The sequence below is a fragment of the Cnephaeus nilssonii genome (assembly GCF_951640355.1).
Source record: "Cnephaeus nilssonii genome assembly, chromosome: 7".
Lineage (NCBI taxonomy): Eukaryota > Metazoa > Chordata > Mammalia > Chiroptera > Vespertilionidae > Cnephaeus > Cnephaeus nilssonii.
Window position 1 is genome coordinate 91,991,647 of NC_137078.1, and position 27,844 is coordinate 92,019,490.

Genomic DNA, 27,844 nt, shown 5'->3' on the forward strand with positions numbered 1-27,844 from the left:
CCCCAGCGTCACCAATCGGCCACCCCGGCCACCCCGAGTCCCGCCCCCTGCGCCTCCGCTGGCCCAATCATGGGCGTAGCAGTGATGGTAATTTACATATTACTCTATTATTAGGATGCATGTTCATCCCCATGTAGAATAAACAGGATGTGGGCATTTTGGAGATTCCTCTGATGAATTAGGATAAAGCAGCCACAGATCTCTTTTTCAAATACTGCAGAAGCCACTTTCCTTGTTTAACTGTGTGTGGGATGTAGCAGTTTATAAGCTATGACATAGTCACTCACAATCTGGGACCCCTCAGGAGATGTCAGGGTCTGGAGTGGGGGGGAGGGAACGAGGGGTGGGGCCATCCCAGGGGAGGGGCCACGGGAGGTTGGGGGGACTGATTGGCTGCTGGTGAGTGCGGGGCAGGGTGGACAGGGCCTCGGGAGGAGTCGAGAGTGGAAGGCCACGGGGATGCACTTCCGGTCTTTGTGGCTCACCGCTCAGGTTGGTGGCCCACTCACTGGCTTTGCAGTCAGGGACACGAGCCCCAAGGCGGAGGGAGGCCGGGAGGGTGCGCGGCCCTGGTGGCTGCACGAGGAGGAAGAGCCTGCTCCTCGGCCAGCCCATCCCCTGGTCGCGGCCCCTGCTCACAGCAGCATCTGCTGGTGACCTGGGGACACACATGAGGCCAGCACTCAAGTCCCTGTATCCAGCGGGAAAGGCACTTGCTCCCCACACCCCTGATCTTACAAATGCTGTGGTTGAACCAGAATATAAAAGTAGGAAGGCCAGTGCCACCAAGCTGAATAAACTGATTTGTAGCTTCAGTATTCTCATCTCTCCAGCTAATTGTAGTATCAGGGTTAAATTTTATGGTCCTGCTAATTCAAGGGTATACCCGCCCATGGATATTCCCCCATCCTAACATCAGATCGGGCAGCACCGCCCTCCACCCCCGCCATCACAGCAGCTGGTTGCCTCCCTCTGCGGAGGCCACAGGCCCTGCCACCCTGATCGCCACCACCGCTGGTCATCTGCCCCCTGGTGGTCAGTGTGTGTCATAGCGACCGGCCATTCTGCCATTTGATCCATTTGCATATTAGGGTTTCATTATATAGGACTAGAGGCCCAGTGCATAAAATTCGTGCACGGGGGAGTGGGGGTCCCCCAGCCTGGCCTGTGCCCTCTCACAGTGCAGGAGCCCCGCGATCAATCGCCCCAAAGAGGTAGGCCCTGCCCACCCATCTGGGCCTCCTCGATGGATTGCCCCAAAGAGGTAGGCCGGAGTTGGGGGTCCCGCCTCCGCACCATGCTGAGCGGGCTCCCAGGCCTCGCCATGGGACCCACCTCTGCACTGCACATGCAGTGTCAAGCCCCCGCCCGCAAGTGCCCACTGCACACACAGCCTCCTGGTGATCACTCATTGCAACGTGAGGGCGTCATAGCGTGAGGGCGTGACAACCACATAGGCTTTTATTAATAGGACTAGTGGCCCGGTGCACAAAATTCGTGCGGGGGGGGTGTGTGTCTGTCAGCCCGGCCTGCACCCTCTCCAATCTGGGACCCCTTGGCGGATGTCCGACTGCCAGTTTAGCTGGGATCGGGCCTAAACTGGCAGTCGGACATCCCTCTTGCAATCCAGGACTGCTGGCTCCTAACCGCTCACCTGCCTGCCTGCCTGATTGCCCCTAACCACTCTTCCTGCCGGCCTGCTCGTCCCCAACTGCCCCCCCCCACCCCGCTGGCCTGCTCGCCCCCAACTGCCCCCCTGCCGGCCTGCTCACCCCCAACTGCCCTCTTGCCGGCCTGATCGCCCCCAACTGCCCCCCCGCTGGCTTGCTCGCCCACAAATGCAACCCTGCCAGCCTGCTCACTCCCAACTGTCCCCCTGCCAGCCTGATTGCCCCCAACTGACCCCCACTGATGGCCTGCTTGCCCCCAACTGCCCCCCTGCTGGCCTGATCACCCCCAATGGCCCCCCCCACCAGCCTGATCACCCACAACTGCCATCCCATCCTGGCCTGATCACCCACAACTGCCCTCCCCTCTTGGCCCCTAACTACCTCTACCACGGCCCTGCCACCATGGCTTTGTCCAGAAGAACATCTGGAAGGTCTCCTGAAAGGTCTCGCAGTCTAATTAGCATATTACCCTTTTATTAGTATAGATAGAGGCCTGGTGCACAGGTGGGGGCCGGCTGGTTTGCCCTGAAGGGTGTCCTGGATCAGGGTGGGGGTTCCTTTGGGGGTTGGGGTGGCCTGGGCGAGGGGCCTGTGGTGGTTTGCAGGCCGGTCACACCCCCATTGGGGTGGAGGTCCCCACTAGGGACTGTGCCAGCCTGGGCAAGGGGCTGGGGCAGTTTGCAGGTCAGCCACGCCTCCATGGGGTGAGGGTCCCCACTGGGGGGGGGCGTGGCCAGCCTGGGTGAGGGGCTGAGGGCTGTTTTCAGGCTGGCCACACCCCCCAGTGGAGACCCTCACCCCATGGGGGTGTGGCGAACCTGGGTAAGGGGCTGAGGGCAGTTTTCAGAGGCCTAGAGACGCCCGGAGGCACCCGGAGTGTGTGGGGTGCTGGGCTTGCTTCGGTCACCAAGGCGCTCCCCCTCTGCCACCGTGGAGGAAGCCTTTCTCAGCAGCGGCAGCCACGGAGATCCAAGAGCCCCGCGCGCTCCCCCTCTGCTGCTGAGGGCGCCTGTGAGAGAGCTTGCTTCCTCATCGCCTCTGTGGAGACTGACAGCAGGGAGGAGGAAGTCCACCCCTCCCTGCCGGGGCGACCACAGAGAGAGGTGCCCTCTGTGGCAGCAGATGGGGAGCGCCCTGGCGACCGAAGCAAGCCCAGCACCCCGCACACTCTGGGCGCCATTTTGTCACGGAGTGACAGTCAATTAGCATATAATGCTTTTATTAGTATAGATAATGATTTAGCAGCTTCTAAAACTTCTAAAGTCCAGTAGTGCCCAAGGCCACCTTCATTAACCAAGTAAATAAAGCAATTCCACCACTTCGGACAATGGGTCTCCCTTACGCTATTTCTGACTCCTATTCTGCTGAATTTCTGGCATACAATCTTGCCTGTTCTGAGAAAATGTGGTCTCCCCCACTCTTGTAGTACAAAATCGAGAAGGAATGTTCATTCAGAGCAGGTCAGCTAGAGTTAGAACTCCACCCAGAGGTGAAAGCCCTGACCTCACCCATGGGGATAGTGAGGCCGCAGGGACCTGGCTCTAGCGCTCACACTCAGGACTCCACAAGGTGCAAGGGAAAAGGCTGTGCAGCTTCTCAGCCTGCTAAGTACTACGATGTATTATACCAGGAAGATGCCCAAACCATAATGTCCTGGGAGCAATTCCTAGAGACAACTGATGCTCCAACCACAAAGCAAAAAGAGCAAAAATTTAAAACATCATTAATCTGAAGAAAGCAAACCACCCTGACAGACAATTGGATGAATCCAGGGCCAGTCCAGGCAATATGCCTACACAGGTCAGTACTTTCAAATAGTTTCCTCGCCTCGGGCCTTTGAGGTCTGAGATGGGGGAGGTAACAATTCACCTTTTGATTCAGCATACCTTATTTGTTGAAATATTAGGTCCCCCAAAGACAAAGACTGTCCAAAACTGGCCACTTCCAACGTCAGTTTTAAAGCTCACATCCACCTAAGTCAGTTTTAGGAATAGCAGCTCTCCACTGCTCAGATCTGTCTCACTCAGAACCATGGAGTCACCCGGAGTCCTCAGCCAAAGCACACCCTCTGCCCTGCTGGTCCCACCCAACTCCCTGACAGTCTGGGATGGGCGCTGGAGAGTTCTGCCAACGTCAGAATCCCAAAGGGTTTTATATAAAGAGAAATAAATGCAGCATTTTATGGGATTTCATTTTCACAATACTAAAAAACTTAGCAACAGGCCAAGTTACCTTTTATTTTTCTGAAGGCAGCTAAGTCTAGAAAAGTGAGGAAGGAAACAGTTATTTACAATGTGAAGGCGAAAAACCTTAATTCTTCCAGACATTCTCTCCTACAAAGTCAAATAACTATTTAGACTCTTCCCAGGCAAACACTCAAGGACTCCTCGATTTCTGCCTTTACAACTCTCCATACTGTCAGAATCCAGAACTGTATTATCTTCCCATCCTCCAAAAACAAGTACCAAAAACTCAACAACACTATCAATTTAATTAAGCAAAGCCCAGGCTTAATTAACAGTCAGGCGCATGTATCATATGGCTTGAGTGTAAACGAACTAGCAGCACCTGCATCCCGTCTGAAATGACATCAGATCGGGAAGGAGAGATGCAGTTTACTCCCCCCTGACTGCAGGCCACACACTCCCTCATGTTACTTTGGGAGAACACTTCCTGAAGTATTTTCTGATTAACTTGGATTAAAAGAAAAATAAACCTAAACATGTTCCTGAGTTGCAGATCATTTACAAACTATCCTGTATATTAACATATCTGTTTGAAAATGAAAGAGAATCAAAGGAAACTTGTCATTCTGCGTTTTTAACAATTAATCTAAACCACTTCATGAACAATTTCAGTAAAACTCACCCCAAAGGTTAAGGGAAGATCCCAGGGTCACAGAACTCTTGATTTCAGAACAAATCAAACCATACCTAAAAGGTTTTCCCTGATCTACTCTCCACCCTAAAACTCAACCTTTTTATCACAGAACATGAGTGGCTTCACTGAACTTTCATAAAATGAAACACATCACTAACAAAAGGCTGACAGGAAGAGGCGGCCTGAGGACACTAACTCCGAGGTTGTGCTCCTGGGTGGGTTCTGTGGGCGGTCCTAAGGCCTGCCTCCCGGGAAGCCGGGGCACAGCACCCCACTTCCACTCGCTTCTTACGACTCCCGGCAGGCGGTGGCGTCAGATGTTGAGAGCAGCGAAGGTCTTCACCAAGGTGACCTGCTCGCTGGCCTCCGCCTCGCTCCTGTTGTCCCTGTGGCTGCTCCTGCTCTCTAGGGCTTTGAGACGGTGCCGCTCCTCCTGCCGCTTCTTCTTCTCTAAGCGCTGCTGCTCTCGGCGCTGCTTGTTTGTGACCTGAAAGAGAAGACGCTGGGTGAGCCGTCTGCGGAAGGAGGTGTGGGGCTGACAGAGGCAAAGAGCACAGCTGCCTTCAACAAGACAGAACAGAGAAAACCCACCTACCAGACCAAACATGATGTGGTTTCCATTACTGCTCAAATTTCCATTTAAATGTATATCCCCTTGCTGAGCTAGCAAACAAAACCAATCCCATTCTCCTCATAAACTGATTCAAAATGACCTAAAAAACATTAGCCCTGGTCCAACAAGAGACAACCCTCAAACAGGACACAGGACACCTTCCCCTGCAGCTTAATGCTCAGGTGATCCTAACTAACTCCGCATTTTTGCCTCTGCCTGTGGCTTTTTACTTCATGCTGCATTCTGAGCTCAGAACTTCTTGTGAAAGTCTTTAAAATGGTGTCATATATTACCTGTGGGCATGGGGGGGAGGGAGATATACAACTTCTTGACAATTTACCAAGAAGCCTTTAAAATTTTCAAATATCCATGCCCTCTAACCTGTCAAGTCCTCTTCTGGGACTCTAGCCAAGAAAGCAATGCAAAATACACAGATTCATACAAAAAAACTATGCAAGTGTTCACTGCAGATGACGGTATTTATAAAAATGGGATGCTATAGTGTGAATTCAGTGGAAGGCAGGCATCCACACAGTGATGGTAGGTGGGAAGGTCTGGATGTGTCTACAGAGTACAATTCCAGCGTGCACTTCCTTCCAGTCATCACTGCGTATGCCAAACAGGACAAGCGAGATCTTCATTCAGTTTCCTGCTACACCTTTATGCACTCCCCATATTATCTACAATTACTGCTTTATAAATTGAAAGAAAATTACACATTAAAATGAGCTCCAAGTTCCCACCACTGCCACCGAATTACAGCAGCCCACCCTTGCCCTTGCAACCCCTCTTCCATACCTTTGGGAGGTTGTTTTTATTTGCTTTGTTTTCTTCACTAGGGCTGGCCTGCGCCTTAGTATTTTCAGTCCTGCCTTCATTTAAGCCCTGATTTCCAAAGATTCTGGAGCCACTGCCACCCTCCTCCCATAAAGGACCACTCTGCTTCAGCACTCGGCCACTGGACTCGAGGTTCTCCTCTGCATCTTCCAAAGAAAGACATTTTATTAAAACTGAGAACCTAAGAGAGTTACACAACTCGATGCTTGTTAAATGACGTCAAAAGTACCTGGGTCTCTTGTTCACTGTCATTTGGAGAGCAAGTATCCTAATATCAAGTCAGTACAGCAAGGAAAACACGGGAAAATATTGGTAAAATGTGGAAGGTAAGTTTAACAGTAACCTGCCGGCCAACCTTGCCATCGGCTTCCCACCAGCAGACTGTTTTGTTTCATTAGACAAACCACTTCCTAATATAAGTATTTAGGGGGAAATCTTTCATTTGCATCCAAAAAGAAAACAGGCTCTAAAGATGTGCCATACAGTAGAGGAGCCACTAGCTACATGTGACTATTTAAATTAAATTTAAAAGTAATTCTTCAGTCTCAGCCACATGTCAAATACACAACATACTAGACAGCACAGACACCAAACAGTGCTGTTTTAAAATCACAAAGACTGAGTTATCTATTGCTTTCTAAAAGGCACAGCATATATATAAAGTGAATAATAAAATGCCCCATCACATAGAAAACTATGCCAGGAACAGTATGTGGCTCATAGTAAGTTTTGAAATCATTTTATTTTTTTTTTAAATATGTTTTTATTTATTTCAGAGAGGAAGGGAGAGGGAGAGAGAGATAGAAACATCAATGATGAGAGAGAATCATTGATCGGCTGCCTCCTGCACACCCACACTGGGATCGAGCCCACAACCCGGGCATGTGCCCTGACTGGGAATCGAACCCTGAGCTCCTGTTCATAGGTCAACACTAAACCACTGAGCCACGCCAGCCGGGCTGGAAATCATTTTAAATAAATTACTTGAGAAAACAGTTAAGACATCTTATCTTTTTGCTTTCCTCTGTGTCACAAAATTAAACTCAGTTCAAGTAAAAATAATTCTGAATTAGCACCAGTTGACAGATGCTAGCAATCTAAATATTTCCATTAGAAAAATAAGGTATTTTTCTCTCCGTTCAATTTTAATTATCATTTTGATTTTATGAAGAAAACTTATTTCTAAAAGGATAAAGTCTTCCCTGACACTCTCCATCCCTCCAAAACTGGGTCAGGTGGCCTTTCCACGCATTCCCCTGGCACCTTGAAACTTCAACTCCATTATGTATCACTGTGCCCGTTTACTTATCTGTCTCCACCACCCTCATCCCCATCCCCACCGACTACACTCTCCCAGATGCAGGACAAGAACCTAGAAAACCAGCTTGCATAGAAGTGCTCAATAAACACGTGCTGGATGAGTGAGGGAAAGGACAGTATAATTACTACCTGTGACTTGATTAAACAACAATATTTGAGAAATCACCAATACAATCATTTTGAAAGCTTATAAATATCAACCATGGACTTACTATTTCTTTTCCCCTGGTTCATCTGAAGCATGGCAATTATTGCAGATTCAATATTATAATTTTCAGCTTCCAGGTTCTGGACTATCAAATTAAAATCCTATCCAAGAAACAAAGAAACACTTCAAGACTCTATGAATACTTTCCTCTCTCTCTCTCTCTCTCTTCGCTCTACTTCAATAACTTGGTAAACAAAATAATGTAATAATGAGGATTAAGACAAGGTTTCAAGATCTTTTCCATTTAAAAAATGTCAATTTTCAATAAGGTTGGTCACGTGAAAAACCAGTTAATATAAATGAATTCCCTTTTTAAATGCTTTTACTTGCAAAAACATGAATCAGAATAAAATAATTCCACATACTTCCTTAGGATTTTGAGCAGTATTGGGTAAAGTCTAGCAAACAGGAGAGAAATGAATAAACAACTCTCATTAAGTCATATCACACCACCTCATCAAACTACAAATAGCACATGGACCTGTTTTGGCCCATCAGGTGTTGGCATGCTAATGGTGCTACAAAACTAGCAGGGGAACTAGGCACAGCAACGCTTGCTTATAAACCAGGGCTACTGCGTGACAGAAATACTAACTGAACAGCCAGTCGCATTGCAAACTTTCTGAACTGCATCTTCCACCTCATCTCGCAGGTCATCTTCAAAGTCGACTCCCTTTGTCTTGACCTTTTCTCTTTTATTTGATTCATCTTGATGAAGTATCTGAAACTATAAAAGGAATATTCAGAGTCATCACCATGGAACTCTTGCAAACTATGTTCAGAATCTTCTACACAGGAAGACACTCTAATCTCAAAAACATTCACATATATAGGGGGGAAATTCCACAAACAACCTTAAGAGCTATGATTAGGCTCAATTTCACCCAGATAGTTCATCCAGTCCACAATATAAGTATTAGAGAGAACGGCCCATGATGCGGTAGGAAGTGTTCAGTAAGAATGGCATTAGCGCTCCTTTGGTTTCCAGATGCCTACGTTTTGGCCATGGCTGCTGACTCAAATGGCACACATTTCCTCAGCTGATTTCCAGAGGCGTGAGCCTAGCAAGTGATCCTCTGCCCTAGCACCTGCAGCAGGACAGCGCGTCTCGCAGAAACAGGCATACGCCTCTCAGCTGGCTCCCTAGGCCCTTTGTAAGCATCAGCAAGCTCTGAATTCCTGTCCCAGCTGGATAGTCACAGTGGCATGGTTCATCTAACCTCCACACTCAAGGGAACCTGTCAATCCAAACTCTTAACACCACAAAGAGCAGTCCCCTAGGATCCATGCAGCCTTTGCAGCCTATGCCTAAACCAGAAGAGCCAAAGGCATCCCTCTGCAGCTGCTCAGTCCCTGCTCCTTCTGCTTGCTATTAATGCAGGGAGACGGGAAATGGGCAAGGACCTTTCTATTTTCTGCATGTGAAAGTGTAAGTGCCGGATAGAGTGTTAATAAAAAGCAACCCATTATAAAAGTATATTCTAACAATTTGGCAATGTGTATCAGGAGTCTTTGAAATTTATCCAAAGAATTAATGTCAAGTACAGAAAGGACTTACATAAAAGTGCTCATCAAATTGCCAAACAGTGGTGAATAACTGACAACAAGCTAACGGTTTCATGGTGTGGGTGTGGCTAAATAACCACGGTAAATCCACAGAATGATGCCTCATGCCCACTAAAGTAAGGAACACACCACTACCATTATTGTTTAACAATGTACAGGAGGCATTAGTCAATGCAATTAGCTAAAAAAAAATAAAAAAAATTTAGAAGTATCAAATTAAAAAGAAATAAAAGTTATCATTATTGTCAGATGATAATTCTATATCTAAAAAAAAAACTACTACAAACAAAAAAGAATTCTGACAAATCATATATTTTATAAGAATCTAATATCCAGAATATATAAAGAACTCTTACAACTCAACAACAACGAAAGTGCAAATAACCCAATTAGAATATGGGCAAAGGACTTGACTAGGCATTTCTTCAGAGATACAAATGGTCAAGAAGCACATGGAAAGATGCTCAACATCATTAGCCATTAAGGAAATGCAAATCCAACCACAAGGTACCACTTCACACCTGCAGGATGGCCGTAATTTTAAAAAGAAAGAAAAGGTAAGTATTGGTGGAGATGTGGAGAAAGTGGAATCCTCAGAACAGTGCTAGTGGGAATGTGAACTAGTGCAGCCACTGTGGAAAACGGTGTGGCAGTTCCTCACAGAGTTAACCACAGAATTATCTATCTTATGACCAGCAAGTCCACTCCTAGTATAAACCCAGAAGATTAAAAACAGGCACTCAAACAACTTTATACATAGATATTCATAGCAGAGTACTGTTAATCTCTTCTGGTTCCCCCCGCCCGCCCTCCCCGCCCCTGTCGTTCTGTTCCATGTATACATGTCTGTGGACCTACTTTGTTCGTCAGTTTATTTTGTTCATTAGATTCCACATATAAGTGAGATCATATGATACTTGTTTTTCTCCAACTGGCTTATTTCGCTTAGCATAATCATCTCCAGGTCCAGAAGCATGGATTAATTTTAAAACTAAAAGTAATTTAAAATTTCTATATAAATTCTATCCATGGAATCAGAACTATCAGCTATTAGGGAAAGCAAAAGAATGGCAAGCAATTAATTTTATCTGTCACTCTCACCTGAGCTAAAAAAGTAAAAACGACTCAAACCCACACAGATTCTTAAAGGCAATGTTCCATAAAAACATCACTGGTTTTTAGCTCCAGGCACCCAGCCCTCGACCTGGCTCCTTCTGAGCTGAGAATACAGAACACGGAGGCCTCACTCACATCAGTCTGGAGATGAGCAGGAGCTTCCGAGTTGTCATTGATCCTCCTAACGCTGTCATAGTGCTCACCGTATCGATATGCGATGTGTAACTCCCGCACGCTGCTTTTATCTGTACCTCGAATCTGGAAGCAAAAGAAAGGAGATGCCAGTGAGGATTTGGTCGGTGTCAACTCATGGAGAGAAATGCTACCCAGGAAGCCCAGTCTACAGGCTCGATGTGAAATGAATTGGGAATAAGACTGGGTATGTCCAGAGCAACTTCTGACTTATCTTCCTCCCGTCCATGCATGTATGCTTCACTGTGCTTAATATGGAACTGTATGCTTCAATGTGCTTAGTATGGAACTGTATGCTTCAATGTGCTTAGTATGGAACTATATGGAAATAAATCCATATGAAAACACACATTTAACAACCAGGGAAGATCCACAGTGAAGTTAAACTGGCGAAAGTTTCAGGCATCAGTACCTCTCCAGATGCACAGGCCCCTTGCAAGAGGGAAGGCCTATGGGCACAGCAAATTTGCTGGGCTTAAAGTGCAAACAATTTGGAGGTGCTCTTTGAGAAAAAGAAAAAGACAAGATTACAAATATAGAAATGCCACAGCCCTTCCCAGGACCTAGAAAGAGGGCCATAAAAATGAGGGGCCTTCCACTTATGCTTCAATACTTCACAATGAGCGTGCCCCTGTCGTTACAACAAAAATAGCGTTTTCCATTAACCACATACTGAGAAACACAAACTCAAATCTCCCACTTACATCAAGTTCAAAACAGTATTATTTAAAGTCAAGTGGTACTACTTCCTTGTACAGCCCTGGAGGCACTACTCACAAGATATTCTATGTGAACAGTACCCCTGGGCCACTCCCCAGCAAGAACAACACTCCCCAGAGTCATGGCATAAGGTTCAGCCCAGGTGTAACCACTAAACACTCCCCGTGACAGAAACTCTAAAGTGATTCTGAATCTGCTGTTTAGAAAGCCCAGTAACCATCTTTGTTAAAACTCTAAAATGTTAGCACTTCCTTCTTGTTTTGACTGAAAGTCAGGCACTACTGTTCATTTTAACACTATCTGTGGTCTAAAAGTACAGCAAAAACCATGGAACAAACAGGAACCACAAGGGACCAGAAGCTGCAACCATGAAGTTTTCTCCAGGTAAACCATTTAGGTCTCAAAGTACAGATGGTCTGCTTTTCACATGTACAAATAGAGACAGCATCATTTATCTCCCAGGGGAAGTACTGGGAAAGGAAACTCCTTATTAGAATATCTGAATGACATAATCCCTAAAGTACTTACATATTTAAGTAATAATACTACATACACATTATGAATAGGAAAAAAATAGGAAGAATGGTCACCAAATAGTTGACTGCAATTTTCATGAGTAGGGAGATTACAGAGGACTTTCACTTTCTACATCACACCTATCTATTCTGTTCACAGAAGCATAGATTCCATTTGTAACCAGGGAAGAATGTAGATTTCATATCCCCATTATTGTATGAGCCTACCCATTTCAATGCAAGAGTTCTTACCCATGACAGTAACAATCAAAACAATTTCAATTCTTAAATTTCATAAGATGCTTCATTGGGGTGAAGAGATATGGGGGGCGGAGGAGAGAGCCAGTGGATAGTTCCATTATTCAACAAATACATTTATTTTAATGACAAAACATTGGGACAATGAAGAAGGTAACTCTTGGCTCACAGCCCATCTTCAGAAAATACCTCACTAAAGACATATAGCTCTCCCTGGTGTCGGTACATCCAATAACACTGCCCCAAAGGACACACACACATCATTTCCCTCCCAGTAAAATCCCTCACCAACCTATGGAATATCTAATTTATTTTGCTTTAATTTTATTAAAAGGACATTATGCCAGAACAAAGGCTATATAAAGCCATTTAGATACATTCTAGAAAAGCAAAACTGTAAGAAACCAATCAGATTAGTGGTTACTGGGATTGGGGACATGGGGAGGGAACTAGTGACTCAAAGGGGCATGAGGAAACTTTTGGAGGTAATGGAAATATTCTATGTGTTGTCCGTGGTGGTGGTTACATGACTATTTTGTAAAAAAAAAAAAGTATGCCTAAGAAGGGTTAATTTTGCTATATGCAAATTATATCTCTAAAAACTCCACTTTATTTTTAATGATCAAAGACTATGAATAAACAACTTACTAAGGAAAATATATGTTTGTGGTCTATGAAAAAGTGAGAAAAAGGCCACAGTAGCCTTTATAATAATAATAATACATAGAGATACATAAGTGTGTGTGTACATATAGACATGTCTGTATTTGTGTAGATCTGTTTAAAGGGTATATAAAGCACTATGATACATATCTTTCCATATGAATATTTGTATAGCTAAGAGTATGTGTGAATGACAGGCATACACACTAAAATTTTAACAGTAATAAACTCTAGGGAATGTGACTCAGGTTTTTATTTGCCTGTTAGTTTTTCTGGATTTTCAAATTTTTCTACATTTAGTATGTTTTACCTAATTAAAAAAAAAAAAGTTAGACCCAGAGGAGCAATGGAGGGGGAGGATTGATAGAAACCACACACCCAAGCTGCAGGAGGAGAGCTACAAAGTACAGAAAGCACTCTGAATAAAAGGAGGAAGAGCAAGGGGGTGGCCTGTATATACTTTCTCCTCAACCTCTGACCTTCCAAACAAAATGTTTGGTTTGATGGATTGGGAGACCAGGCTAATTTAGGATACCAAAGGTAAAGAAAGTTGAATGGACAGCTACTTCACTCAGTGGCTCCACAATGTGCTGTGCCATCCTACAGCACAAACTGAACATTTACTGTACGATCTCATCTGCTGTAGAAAACCACTGGGACCACAGATACAGCTGAGCAGACCAGAGCAATGGAGCCTGACATCCTAGGCCATGAAATACATTTTGTTGTTCAGAACATCCTTTGTAGCAATGGTTAGTATAGTAAATTTGGTCTCTGGGTCCCTCCACCTAAAAAACACAAACATACCTGTGGGACTACGCATACTTCAAAACTAAATTTGTATGCACTGATCTTTTAAAACCTTGCTTAGATATTTTACAGAATTATAGACAGTATTTCCACATCAGGCTCTCTGCCCCAAACTACCCAATTAACTGACTGTTGAATAATGTTTCTGGCATTTAAAGGTTTCTGAATTATACTCGAGACTCCATGTGAACTTGGCACAGGGTAATCCCAATCCACTAAACGCTTCTAATCTTTGGTTAGGCTCACAATCCAAGTTACCCTATACAGTTCAATAGCACAGGTCATGCCTCATCGTCTTAGGACATCCCAAAAGCTAAGTTATAATGAAGAGCTTCAGATAAACTCTTTTTTTTTGTTTTTCTTAATCCTCACCCAAGGATATTTTTTCCATTGAGTTTTAGAGAGAGAGGAAGAGAGGGAGGGAGGATGAGGAAGAGGAAGAGAAAGAGAGAGGGGGGGGGAAAAAAAAACCACATTGATGTGAGAGAGACACATCGATTGGTTGCCTCCCACATGTGCCTCAACCTGGGCCAGGGATTGAACCTGCAACCCAGGTACATGCCCTTGACTGGGAATTGAACCCACGACCTTTTAGTGTGTAGGCTGACGCACTAACCACTTAGCAAAACTGGCCAGTGCCAGATAAACTCTTGAATAGGTGACCTACCTGCCACAAAGGGGCATTAAGTTGATGAATCACCACATTCAATTGATGATTTCTTGCAAAGGCTACAATTGCATCATTGCCAGCAAATGTACCAGGCTTTGCCAAACTGGCCACTGCATGGAAATAGGAGAGAGAGAAAAATGAAGTCTTTATAATGGAAAAATCCAAATGCAAACATGCTTTCGTACTTATTTAGTTCTAAATAATGAGAAACAAGGGTAGACATCTAAAAAGTCCATTAGCATTGTCAGAGTCTAGGAACTCAGATGCTTGAACAGTATGCACACTGCTATACTCACAAGGGCACCAACCATTCTAAAGAAAGGATTCGTTTACTTATTCTTTCAACAAACATTTGCTGAATGTTTCCTATAAGCCTAACTCTATAAAAGACCCAGGAAATGTAACAATAAGCAGTGATTATAACAGTTTGCATTAATAAATGCATATTATGTGTCAAGCATTGCGCTACTCCTCAAGGATTTTCACTTTTAATCGTCAAAACAATCCTCTGACAGGCATCATCATGCACACCACCTTAGAGATGAGGCACAGAGTAAGGTCACAATACCAGGACAAAACAGAGCTGAGATCACATCCCAGGCATCCTGACTCCAAGATCCTGGCTTTTGGCGACTCCATTACACAGCCTGTCAGTTTGCCCTTGAGAAGTTTATAACCAATGGGGGCAAACAAGAAAACACGTCATTGAAGCATATAAGTGCTATAGGAAAGGATGTATGGTAAAGAATCTGGCCTTGCCCAAATAAAGGTCTTATCTTTATCCCTGACTCCTGAGAGATAACTTCTAAACCCTTCAAATTTCCCAAGTGATAGGAATGTCTTTGTTATTCACCGTGGGCTCCTCAGCCACACCTGACAGTTTAAGTTAATGAGGGGACTCTCTGACCATGCAAGGTCAGCCAGATCTGGAAACTGGGGAGCTAGGCAATCAATCAAACCCACACAATGAAACGCCAATAAAAACTCTGGACACCAAAGTTCAGGTGAGCTTCGCGGCTGACAATACTCTATCACACACAGATGCCAGGAGGAGGATGCATCCTGAGGACAAGAAAAGCTTTGTGTTTGGAACCTTCCCACTCTGCCCTTTGGCTAATTTTGACCTTTAACCCTGCCATGTAATAAACTATACCTGTGAGTATAAGGGCCTTCAGTGAGTTCTGTGAGTCCTTGTAGCAAATCATTGAGTCTGAGAGCGGTTCAGGAAACCCCAAACTTGTAATTGGTGTCAGAAGTGAGGGAAGTCTTGGGGAAGACTGTGCCCTAAAACCTTGCAGCTTGGCTAACTCCAGGTTGGGAGCATAAGTCAGTTTGGTAGTAGGGAGGGGGAGGTAAGGTGTATCATATAAGCTTCTTGACTTAGACATCTAAGCTAATTCCCAAATGACAGGAGATAAAAGAGAAATGATGTTCCAGGCAGAGAAGAGAGAGGGAGAGAGGAGAGATGAGTGGAGTAGACAGATGAGTCTGTGGGCTATACAGTTTTGCAGGAATTTAGAATGCTAAGACAGCAGGGTGGGAGGTGAGAATAGATAAATAAGAAAATCACAGAGAGTAAAGGGCTCAAGAGTTTGGCCTTTATCCTGACTGAGGTCAATGGGGAGCAGCCAATGGGTTGTAGATAGGGGAAAGATTTATTTTTAGGTCACTACTCCAGCTGCAAAAAAAAAAAAAAACACACAAAAAAACTGAATGTGTCAAGTGGCAATGAGACCAGTCAAAAAAGTATTGAAGAAATCTAGGCTAATGACCACAGAGGCCTGATTTTACAAGATGGCAGCAGTGAGAAAAAAAATATCAAGGTAGACGTGACAAAACTTAATGAATGACTGGGTACAAGGAGGGAGGGAGAGCAGCATTAAGAACATTGACGACTGTGATCTGGATTATTTGTACAATTAGAAAAAACATGTTGCTGATTCTCCAAAGCCAGTCTAAAGGAAAAGAATAATCCTAAAAGATAAAACCAAGATGGCGGCATAAGGTAAACACCTAACTGTTGCCTACCACAACAATTTTGAAACTACAACTGGAAAACAGAGCGCACACCAGCCAGGACCACCGGAAAGCTGGCAGAGTGGAAAACCTACAACTAGAGAAAAACAGAGAGGGGGACGCTGAGCCTCAGGAGCTGTGGAGGTGCGGAGATCCATGAGCACGGAAAGGGCGGGCGGCTGAATACACGCTCGCAGCGCGTGGAGAGGGAGGCCAGCAGACGCTGCGTGGCTAGCTTTCTCGTTTGGGAGAAAAACAAAACCTCCCAACTGCACTGAAATCCAGCGGCGGTCGGGGAGAAACTGGTCTGTTTGGCAGCGGTCGAGGCTCGAAAGCTGCCTTCTCTCAGAGGCACGCAGCCATTGATTAGGGCACGGAGAAACCAGCCCTCTTAGGGCGGCGCTGACGGAAACCAAGTTTGTCTGCGCCATTCTGAGACTCCGCCCCATCCAAGCTGAGCACAGCTCTCCCAGTGACTGGATTTCTTGTTCGGGAGAAAAACAAAACCAGTCTGCACTGAAATCCATCCCCAGCTGGGGAGAAACTGGTCTGTTAGGCAGTGGGAGAAGCTCGAAAGCTGCCTTCTCTCAGAGGCGCGCAGCCATTAATTCGGGCACGGAGAACCCGCCCCTCTTAGGGCGGAGCAGACAGGAAACCAAAGCTTGTCTGCGCCACCCTGAGACTCCGCCCCATCCAAGCTGAGCACAGAAGCTCTCCCAGCGGAGACACTGCTGAGCCTCACAGCCAACTGGCTTGGAGATCAACTCCCGCCAGTGATACCAACAATCCCAACCACTCTGAACTCGTTTCTGGGGACACGCGGGGGACCCAGACGCCTACGGGACTATCGGCCATCGGTCGGAGAGTGAGAGTGACTTTTCTGTCGGTGTGGACGACACCAGATTTCAACCACTCTCATAAGGGACACATTCAAGAGGCAGACTCAGTGAGCACCAAAGCCCTACTGTGTCTCCAGCACAGCAATTATTCCGTTATAGACACAGCAGGCCCTCACAACCAATTGGACCGGAGGTCAATTCCTCCCAGTGTACCAACAGCAATCAGGGCTTTTAACTACACCAAGACTTTCCACTCAGCCCACAAAGGGGAGTACCAAGAGCGACCACCTAGGGTGATTGGGGAAACTGAGCTACCTATAGGTCACCGACCACACAAAGCCACTCCATCAACACAGGGAGAGACATTGAAGTATGTCACAAGTAGGAGAGATAGATGAAAGCAAACTAATGGACAACACAGTGTTCAGAACCATATTTATAAGGTTACTCAAGAGTCTTCTAAAAACCGCTGAAAAACTTGAAGAGACCTTCAAGGACCTAAATGAGAATACCAAAAAAATGGAAAAGGACCAGTCAGAAAATTATGCATACACTGTCTGAAATAAAGAATATACAGAGTAGACCACCGCACCCGAAGAGTCAAACCAAAGATCTGGAATATGAGGAAGAAAAAAACACCCAACCAGAGAGGCAGAAGGAAAGAAGAATCCAAAAGTGTGAAGATAGCATAAGGAGCCTCCGGGATGGCTTTAAGCGTACCAATATCCGAATTTTTGGGGTGCCAGAAGAGAGAGAGCAAGATACTGAAAACCTATTTGAAGAAATAATGACAGAAAACTTCCCCCACCTGGTGAAAGAAATAGACTTACAGGTTCAGGAAGCGCACAGAACCCCAAACAAGAGGAATCCAAAGAGGACCACACCAAGACACATCATAATTAAAATGCCAAGGGCAAAAGACAAAGAGAGAATCTTACAAGCAGCAAAAGAAAAACAGTTAGTTACCTACAAGGGAGCACCCATACGACTGTCAGCGGATTTTTCAACAGAAACTATGCAGGCCAGACGGGAATGGCAAGAAATATTCAAAGTGATGAATAGCAAGAACCTACAACCAAGACTACTCTACCCAGCAAAGCTATCATTCAGAATTGAAGGGCAGATAAAGAGCTTCACAGATAAGAAAAAGCTAAAGGAGTTCATCACCACCAAACCAGTATTATATGAAATGCTGAAAGGTATTCTTTAAAAAGAAGAAAAAAGTAAAGATAAAAATTATGAACAACAAATACATATCTATCAACAAGTGATTCTAAAAATCAAGTGAATTAAAAATCTGAGGAACAGAATAAACTGGTGAACATAATAGAATCAGAGGCATAGAATGGGAGTGGATTAATAATTCTCAGGGGGAAAGGGGTGTCTGTGTGGGGGGTATGGGAAGAGACTGGACAAAAATCATACACCTATGGATAAGGACAACGGGGGGGGGAGGGAGGGAACCGGGTGATGGGGAGATATAGGGGAAAAAAGGAGAAACAATTGTAATAATCTGAAAAATAAAGATTTATTTAAAAAAAAAATCCTAAAAGATACTAGTACAGCCAGATGCAGGGTAACCAGGTCCTGAAAAGTTAAGTGAGCCATTCATTTATTCATTCAACAAACATCTTAGGAGTGCCTACCATTACCAGGTTGGGGAAGAGACACAGTCCCTGCCCTCAAGAATCTCAGTGTAAAACGGTAGATGTTAAAAACGTGTAACTATGATATGAGGGAAAATGTAATAAGTCTAGTCTTCAACTGGCACACAAACAATGTGCAGACATCTAGGTTTCTTTCCACTTCTGCTATGGCAGTCAGAGCCACTCCTCGCTTTGAAGCTCAAATTCTTTGTGAAGCACCAACCAGCGATCAGGAACACACAGTGACATTTCAAGACAACAATCTCCCATTGTGTTACAGAAAACCAGAGAAGAACCAAGCAATACTTAGAGAGATGGAGTTACATTTATTATGCGCGGGTCCAGAGGAAAATGTCTCTCAAATTCTGGGCCCCAACATGGAGGAATTTTCCCTATTTATATGTTTTTACCTTCTTTGTCTCCCAAATATGGGGTGTTTCCAGACCCTTTTGCAAGTTCTTAAAGAGCCCCTATGTGCTGGGACCTTGAGACCTCAACCAAAGGCCTGGCCTGGTGCCAGCACTGATAATTTTGTCCGGGGAAGTTTTAGTGGCCTCTCTGAAGTGGGAGTAGTCTTATTTTCCTTATTATTTAAGCAAGCAAGCATTTACAGAAGCCAAATGGCAGGGTTAAAATTTCAAACAGCAGTTTTTATATAAGATGGATGCTTCAATTGTACATCTAAAGTGACTATCACACTGGATACAAGTCCCTTACCCTGTCATACCTCCAAATCAACCACTTCATTCAAGATGTTCAAAGTGGAATTTCAAGTCACAAACTAAAAACTCACTTCATCAAAAATATTTTAATTGGACCAATGACACAATTCATTTTATTTAGCTAAACTATAAAACATGCCCCGTATACCCACATTTAATTTGTAAACTGCTGACCATCTGGTAAACTGTGCCTATGTGCTAGACAAAAAGTGATCAGAGAGAGGGACCATTAACTCAGTGAATACTATCAACTACTCAGTGGGAGTTTTATTGCTGTGCCTAGTGAATGAGTTGTTCCCTTTTGAGTTATGAATCACTGATAGCTCCCCTCCCCCCAAGACTTCCTCCTATGGCCCTCTACCTAGCCATTCCCCAGACAGAATCTTCAGAATCACTTTTGCCTCTCCCCTCTCCAGCTCCAATGAGTCCTGTCAATTATACTACCAGTTGTATCTTGGTCTGGAACCCGCTCATCATCCCCAGCAGCTGTCTTGGTGGAGACCCTCTTACTCTTTCATCCGGCCAATGTGGAGAGCTCCTAACTCATCTCCCTTCTCAGTCTATCTCCCCACTCTTTCTTGACATGGTTCCCAGAATTAGCACTCTAAAACACAGGAAATATTCTCTCTCTTTCCTGATAAGAGCAGAAAAGACTGAACTCTGTGATAAAAATGTTATTGTAAAACATAAATATATCAGCACCTAGCACAGAACGTCCTCAGTAAATAATTGTCAAATTAAAGTTTAAAAGTTTATATGTACTTTCTTACTAGATTTGTGCCTATAAGGAACTAATTAAAATCACTAAATAATTTGCCTCAAAGAAAACAGATTGTGTCTGGGGTTTGGGTGAGAATTTAAAATGACTTTATTGATTTTTTTGGTTAAAAAGTAATACATGATCATTTAAAATCAGAAATATCTATAGAAGATACTTTAAAATATGAATAGACCCATCATCCCTAGATGACAAACAGTTAAGAACTTATTTTAATTACATCATTCAATCTTCATCAAAAAAGCCTATAATAGGTGCTATTATTATCTCCCCTCTATAGATGTGTAAAGGGAGTAAAAAATAAGTGGAGCCAAGAATAAACAATCATAAAATGTTAGTATCTTTCTAGAATTTTTCTAGTATGCTTCTCTGTGTGTATACCTTTTAAAAATAGGACCAATCTATACACACTATTTCAGGGCCTGCTTCCCCCGCCACCCCATCCTATCTAATAAAGAGGGAATATGCTAATTGACCCTCACACCGTCACAAATATGGCGGCACCCACAGCCAATAAGGAGGGAATATGCTAATTGACTGCCCTGCCCTCAAAGATGGAAGTGCCCACAGCCAATAAGGAGGGAATATGCTAATTGACTGCCCCGCCCTCAAAGATGGGACACCCACAGCCACAAGAAGGCAGCGTCCAGTCCCCTCAGCCCCCCGCCACCCAGGGCTGGCCCGAGGCGCAGGCAAGCCTCGGATGGCGGCTGCCCAGCCGCCCAGGACCGGCCTGAGGCTCAGGTAACCAGGGCCGGCCTAGGCTTGCGCTGCCGGCAGTGGCAGCAGCAAAGGTGTGATGGGGTGTCGCCTTCCCCTGACTGCTGGGTCACCTCCCATCCCTGAGGGCTCCTGGACTGTGAAAGGGGGCAGGCTGGGCTGAGGGACCCCCCCCCTCCAGTGCATGAATTTTCATGCACCGGGCCTCTAGTTGAATAAGAAGTCATGAACAGCTTTTCAGGTCAATGAACATCAATCATCATTGTTATTAAGGGCATACTCATCTAAACCTACTGAAACCCAACTGCCTAGCATGTCGCCTATTACAGAGCAGATGAATAATATTTGTTGAATACATGCCATAGCTTATGTAACCAAATCCCTGGCTGGAGGGTGGGGAATGCTGATGGATTTAGTTACCCAATGTATTACTCCTGGAGGATCCAATGTCCCACAGGAACCTACCATGTTTCTCAAAGGGAATGTCATCTTCTACAAAGGGTTCAAAATCTTCCCGCTGCTTGATCATGTAGTCTACGGTCTCTTGTCGGTGCTGGAGATGATTTCGTGAGTGTCCCTCCAACTGATCACCAAGAGCTCTGAACAGGCAATTACTATCAAAACAAAAATGTTGGTCACAACCTTTTAAAAATTAATTTAGTTCATCGACAACAGCAATGCTTCATACCAGGCCATCCATGGACGTCCTCCACACAGAGACAAGAGAAAGCCTCAACTCTGACCCTCCATGATTCTTCCCCGATACTGAGGGAAGGCACTAGGGCACATGTCCAACTACATTACCTTCAGAAGAGGCACAAACAAGAACTCTATTCCCCACTTACCAGCTGGCCGACTCAGCAAAGTCATTCAACATCCCTGGGCCTCAGCTGCTTCAACAAGTGAGGCTGGTGACACACTCACCCCCTGAAGACAGGGTCCAGACACTACCGGCCATTTCTCAAGGGCTCTGATTCCCACATGCTCTTCCAAAATGATAAAGCGTATCCACTGCCGATTTCCTGAAACAAGTTCCACTACAGCTGCCCAGCTGACTAGTCACTCACCTAACAGAGAGTACCCAAAAGAGAGTAATTTGTCCACCTCCCAATACCAACAACTGAACCGGGCATCCTAAGTCTTAAGAACACAGTGGAGAAAGCCATGAAAGGTACGTGGCCAGGGCATAGGCGTAACTACACAACGACACTCTCCCTCCTCCTTGGCTCACTTCTCCCCCAGGGAGCCGCAATGCTCTTGTTATTCCCGCTAAATGAAAACTTTAAACACAGTTTTTACTTTGTTTTGTCTCTAAAATTAAAATGCTGGCAATAAACTTTAAGACTTATCATTACTTTCAAACCCCTCGAAGGTTTCTAAAATTCCAAACTATATCACAAACACAGAGCCCAGATACTCAGAGACAAACACAATCTGGTATCCTTAAAACTAAGGAAATAAAAAATTCTGAAGCCAAACAGTTGCTCAGTTTCACACCAAACTGTTTCTTTCCTTTTCTAAATGAAAACCCATGACACTCTAATTCCAAAATATAAACTTATCACTTCCAGAAGAACTTTCAGACGCAAATGCATACGAGAAAAAAGTTTATCAATTCAGAAAAATAAATTTTCAATAGAAAGTTATACAGAGGCAGGCATCTCTTCAAAAGTATAAGGATTCATACTATTTTTTTTTTTGCAAGGGAGGAGGAAATATTTAAAGATGACAGATTCTATAAACTAGAAACCAAGAAGCTTTGCATCAATCTGAGACAAGATTCTAGAAGGGACTGGAATACAGCAGTTGTATACTAGACTGAGGTGTCTGTTGCTGAAATCTAACAATGGCAGTCTTTGTTCAACCATGGGGGAGGGAGAAGTAGGCTAATGAATAAAGCGTTCTCAATTTTAAGCTTTTCTCTCAAACTTTCCTTAAACCCTTAGGTCTATTCCTTAATCTAGCTTAAAAGGTGTCACTTAGCCCAAAATTGTGTATTTAGTTTTTTTATATTTAATATATCAAAATTCAAAATACAGAAAGTAACATGCTTTCTAAGTATTTTTAGTAACATGGGCACATGTTCTCCATATAAGCCAAAAAAGTAGGTATAAAACTACATTGCATGAGCTCATATGTGTTTATCTGCACACTACACACAAATGTATGCAAAGAAAATTAAACATATTTTACAATGTGCCAGGCACTGATGAAAATACTTTACAGGTATTACAAGTGCTTAGTCTTCACAACGCTGAGCTAGGTACTATCCCCCTAGGGCAGTGGTCGGCAAACTCATTAGTCAGCAGAGCCAAATATCAACAGTACAACGACTGAAATTTCTTTTGAGAGCCAAATTTTTTAAACTTAAACTTCTTCTAACGCCACTTCTTCAAAATAGACTCGCCCAGGCCATGGTATTTTGTGGAAGAACCACACTCAAGGGGCCAAAGAGCCGCATGTGGCTTGCGAGCTGCAGTTTGCCGACCATGGCCCTAGGGTAATTCGCTCAAGGTCATATAACTGGTATGTAGTGGATCAGAATTCAAACCCATCCACCGAAACGTCAGCCATAGTTACTCAGAGGTAATAGAATTAGAAATAAATGTTAAATTATATATTATTTTAATATACTTCTCTCTATTTACCAAACTTTCCTGAAATCACTCAAAATAGTCAAAATGAAAAATCAAGATAGACAAATCACTTCCTTTTCTGACAGTTGCAAGGTAAGGACACAGGAATGTGAACAATCCGACAGGCAGCCTGAGTTCCCTTGGGGAGCCCGGCAGTGAGAGCACTCTGAGAACAAAGCGTCACTGCTCAAAGGACCTCTGGGAGATCCCACAGTTTCCGGAGTCCACACCCTCACCCACACACTACAGCGGGGCTTCTCAAACCCCACACTACTGACATTTGGGGATAATTCTTTGTTGTGGGGGCTGTCCTGTTAACTGCAGAACGTTTATTAGGAGTATCCTTGGCCTCTACCAACCACCACCATTATCACCATCCTCCCGGCCAGTTGTGACAACCAAAAATGCCTCCAGACATTGCCAAAAGGTCACCGTTCGCCCGGGGAACAAAATCATCCCCACTTAAGGACCACTGTGCTATAGGGTCTTGTATTTGAGTTCACAAAGCCACCAAGTACACAAAGTAGTTAAGGGTTTTAAGGGCTTGATCATTTAGCATGGGCCACTATTATAACATAGACATCAAAAAAATTAATGGGCTCCTAGGCTGCAGTAATACTAGTCCATGTGCAGAAAAAGGAGGGGGACAGGTTCTATTCTTTGAGATCAGCTAGAAGATTGGGTGCCATTCTAGTTACTGCATTTTAAGAGACATGTTCAGATAAAGTGATGTGGTTTTAAAATGCATAATAAGAAGAACATAAACAATTACTAATGTTTAGGCTAAAGAAGGCTCGTCTAGAATCTAGACTCTAATAAATAAGTGGTTTTTCATTATGACTGCACATAAGAATCACCTGTGGACCTTTTCAAAAATCATCAGTAACCAGGCTGCACTGCCTGAGATTGTGGTGTTGCTGATCTGGGTTAGAGCCCAGGCACTGGATTCTTTACAAAGTCCCCAGGTGATTCTATTGTGCCACCCGGCTGACAACCACTGTGCCCGAAACAAAAGCTGAGGCTGCCGCACAGGCGATGCAGGTAACTGACAGACAGGCGAGATGGCGCGCGTGTAAACGCCCTTCCACCAAGATCCTACAGTTCTAAGAACAAAATAAAAATAAAACAACTTGTTTTGGGACAGAGATAAATGGCTTAGTGATTCTTTAATGTTTCAATTTTAGAACACTACTAATTAGTTATGTAATTTAGACTATATTTAGTGAGATATAACTGGATATAGCTCAGAGAGATGCTAATGTTGTTTGTACTGCCTAATCCAATTAGAGGTCCTTTTCACCCTATAGCCAATGATGTTTTTCAGGACAACATCAAAGTTAAAATGTCTCTCTTGTTTTGAAATTGAATCCAATTTATGTGGGTCCACCTTCAAACAACATAACAAATCTGAAGGTGGCCCATGATGCACTACAAAACCCCATAAATAGCTCCCTAATTAATCTACGCTAAACTGGCTACAGTAACGGAAACATTAGACTCGGAGGATACCAGCTAATTTATCCCCAAGGACCCAGAGGTTCCAGAGTGCCACCAGTACCACACCATCAACAACGAACACGCCTACATAGCAAGATGCTCTCAGGCTGCTCAATGCTGTAATCAGACCAGAGTGAAGACTGTCAACCATTTCTTATGTTACCATAACTTTATTATAGTTCACCAAAGAGTACTCAATACATGTTAGTAAAAGAATATGCTGATACCTGCCAGCCCGTCACATACAGAGGAAACACCATCCACTGCAGGGATAAAACCCATCACACAACCCTAAGCACAATTCTAAGGAGGGGTGACACCCAGACCACCTCATGTGCCCATGGGAAGAACTGGTTAGCCTCGTGAAGCCCACAGAAGAGGAATCATCGTTTTACCTAACACTGTCCAAAGAATAAAGACCTTGGAAGTGAAAACAAGCATTCCAGTCAAGTTGACCTCTAGCCTCTGCACCTCATTGGCCCTGACTTCTACCCTTTGTATCCCACACTCCTGTCATCCTGGTGCCTTTACATGTATTACTCCTCAGCCTGGAAAGTTCTCTTGGCATATTCCTATTGATCCTTCCTGACCAGTCTGTATGTGACCTCCTCTGAGAGGCATCTAGCAGAGTACAGGTTTCAATGAGAATTTCTGAATGAAAGAAGCCTTCCTGACCACTTCAGGGAGTGTCAGCCACTTCCATCTCAATAGTGCCACGATAATCAATCACTATTAAGAATACATCAAACTTAATCTTAATTATTTACATAATCCATTCTCATAGTGTGGCCCAGTTTAAGGGTGTGGGGGAAAATTACCTCTGAGACCCTTTCAGGGTATCCATGAGTTCAAAACTAAGATATTATTTATCTTTTTCACTCTCGATCTCTCACAAGTGTACAGTGTTTTCCAGAGGCTATCTGAGAAATGAGGTTATCTCTCTGACAGCTAATGGAATGTTTGCATTTTCTTGGTTTAAAATTTTCTTTTACTTTCTAATATAGTACATGTTGCTAGCTGTAACCCACATAAACAAAAGCTCTTTGGAGTCCCCAGTAATTTTTAAGAGTGTAAAGGGGTCCTAAGGCCAAAATGTTTGAGACCTGCTATTACGTTTCTCTCTTACTAGGCTATGAACTCCTTAAGTATCTTAGTCATCAATGTATTCCCAGCTCCTGCTTAACCGATATTTGCTGAATTAACTGAAGTATGCTCTCTTTGATGGTTGGTGGCGAGGGGGAGATAGAACCCCCAAAGTTTCCCATAGCATTAGGAAACTCCTTCAAGATTTTACAACTCCCTGTGGTGTGATTTCTAAGCAACCTTCTGTTGAGTATTTCAGTTTCCTTGGCACCCTAACATTGAGAATACCATGCCCAGTATAGCAAACACAAGCAATCCAATCATTTGCAAGGAGTAGCCCCACCCCAATCCCACTGTAAAGCATTCCACTGGTAGTTTGGTGTATATAGCAGTGCCTTTTGCTTGTGAGTTTGATTAAAATAAGTAAGGCCCTGAATTGTTAAAAACTTTATGTGGCAAAAATCAAGGTACTAGGTAAAAAGCAAGACCCAGCAAAGCAAGTCTTTCACTGTAGTGACTCCACTAAGGAAATGCCCCTTTGAGAGGCCCTGCTGAGGGTCTAATACTACCCTTTACCTCTTTGCACACACACAATATGCCACAATTGCCTAATCCTCACAGCTTCCAACTACACGGTAACATTTAGTCTGGTCTCCCTCTCTACTGCTATTATTCATTCATTCCTTCACCAAAAATGCGCTGAATGCCTCTATGTACTGGGCACTGTGCTAGGTGGTGGTGAATACAATGTAATCAAACTAAATCCAATTAGCCTAAAGCACTGAGAACACGTAGGACACATGGGAAAGGGAAATCTGAGCCAGTTCATAAACAGTATCCACCATAACCGTTCTCCTCCCCTCTCCCCTGCCTGCCCTTTTCCTTCTCCCATCCACACTCCAGTTTCCACATCCCCTTTCCTGAAGCCCTTTTTCCTTCCTTTCTCCCATTCTCTCCCTCCTACCCCTTTATTTACCCCGTGTCCCCTAAAAAGGCTGGACCTAGACTGCAGTCCGAGCTGAAGCCCATGGGAGAGTTAGAGAGGTTGCCTTCAGCAACAACAGGCCCTCACAGAACTGAGTCCCAAAGGGGCAGGTAAGGACTCCAAGGAGGCCAAGCGCTACACCAAGTGACCACGCCTCCACTTGTCCGACCGTCGTTAGGCCTGCTCTGCGTGCTGCCCCGCTCTTCAGGTGACTGCTCCCTCTCATCCCTGCAGGTCTCAGCTGAAATGTCACCTTTCAGAGAGGCTTCCCAGACACCGACCCAAAGGAGACCGGCTCCGGTGTTCTACTGACTCTGGACCCCTTTACAGCCTCCTCCCGGCCTCTGCCACGATTAGGGGGGTTGGGATTACCCGAGGTCTCCGGGAAGGGGCCTCGCCGCCTCGCCCGCCGCGGGACCCCCTGCACCGGGGAGCGGCTGGCTCGCGGCCGGCGCTCGGGCCGCCCGAATGAGTGGGTGGACGAGAGCGGGCGACGGTCGCCAAGCCCGGTGCGTCCCCCCGGCGCGGCCTCCCGCGCTCCCGGGCCCGCCTCACCCGTCCCCCGGCACCTCCCGCAGCTTCAGCCCCAGGGCCTGCAGCTGGTTGGCGAAGCTCACGAACTCCTCCTCGCCGCCGCCGGGCTCCGGCCGGTTCCGCCGCTCCTTGGCCAGGGCCCGGCGCGCCGCCCGCTCGTCCCGCTTGCGCTCGGCCTCGGCTTTCCGGCCGCCGCTGCCCGGCCGGCTCTTGGCCGCCTGCTTTCGGGACATGGCCTCGGCCCCGCGGCCCGCAGCGGCGGGAGGAAAAGCCGCAGGACCGCGGGGCGGCAGCTCAGGTGCACGGAAAGGGGAGCGGAGCGGACGACGCGGCCACGGCGACTGCGCCGG

At 45.0% G+C, this 27,844-nt stretch overlaps 1 protein-coding gene across 7 annotated transcripts; it reads right to left on the bottom strand.

Moving 5' to 3' along the window:
• Positions 1-1,984: 1,984 nt before the first annotated feature.
• On the bottom strand, positions 1,985-27,844 carry OTUD3 (OTU deubiquitinase 3). 7 transcript variants are annotated; one of them, XR_013813777.1, is made up of 9 exons: positions 27,516-27,844; positions 21,225-21,373; positions 14,036-14,148; positions 10,346-10,468; positions 8,124-8,255; positions 7,533-7,629; positions 5,962-6,146; positions 2,839-5,037; positions 1,985-2,558 (listed from the first exon to the last, which is right to left on the bottom strand). XR_013813777.1 is itself a non-coding variant. In XM_079776891.1 (8 exons), exons 1-8 carry the CDS (start codon positions 27,725-27,727, stop codon positions 4,864-4,866), a joined length of 1,140 nt encoding a protein of 379 aa, XP_079633017.1. In that variant the 5' UTR covers positions 27,728-27,844; the 3' UTR covers positions 1,985-4,863. The 7 variants fall into 7 exon arrangements, 3 of the variants coding, with proteins under 3 accessions (XP_079633017.1, XP_079633016.1, XP_079633018.1); XR_013813778.1 differs by having other exon boundaries at positions 1,985-2,567; positions 2,837-5,037; XR_013813779.1 differs by having other exon boundaries at positions 1,985-2,365; positions 2,469-5,037.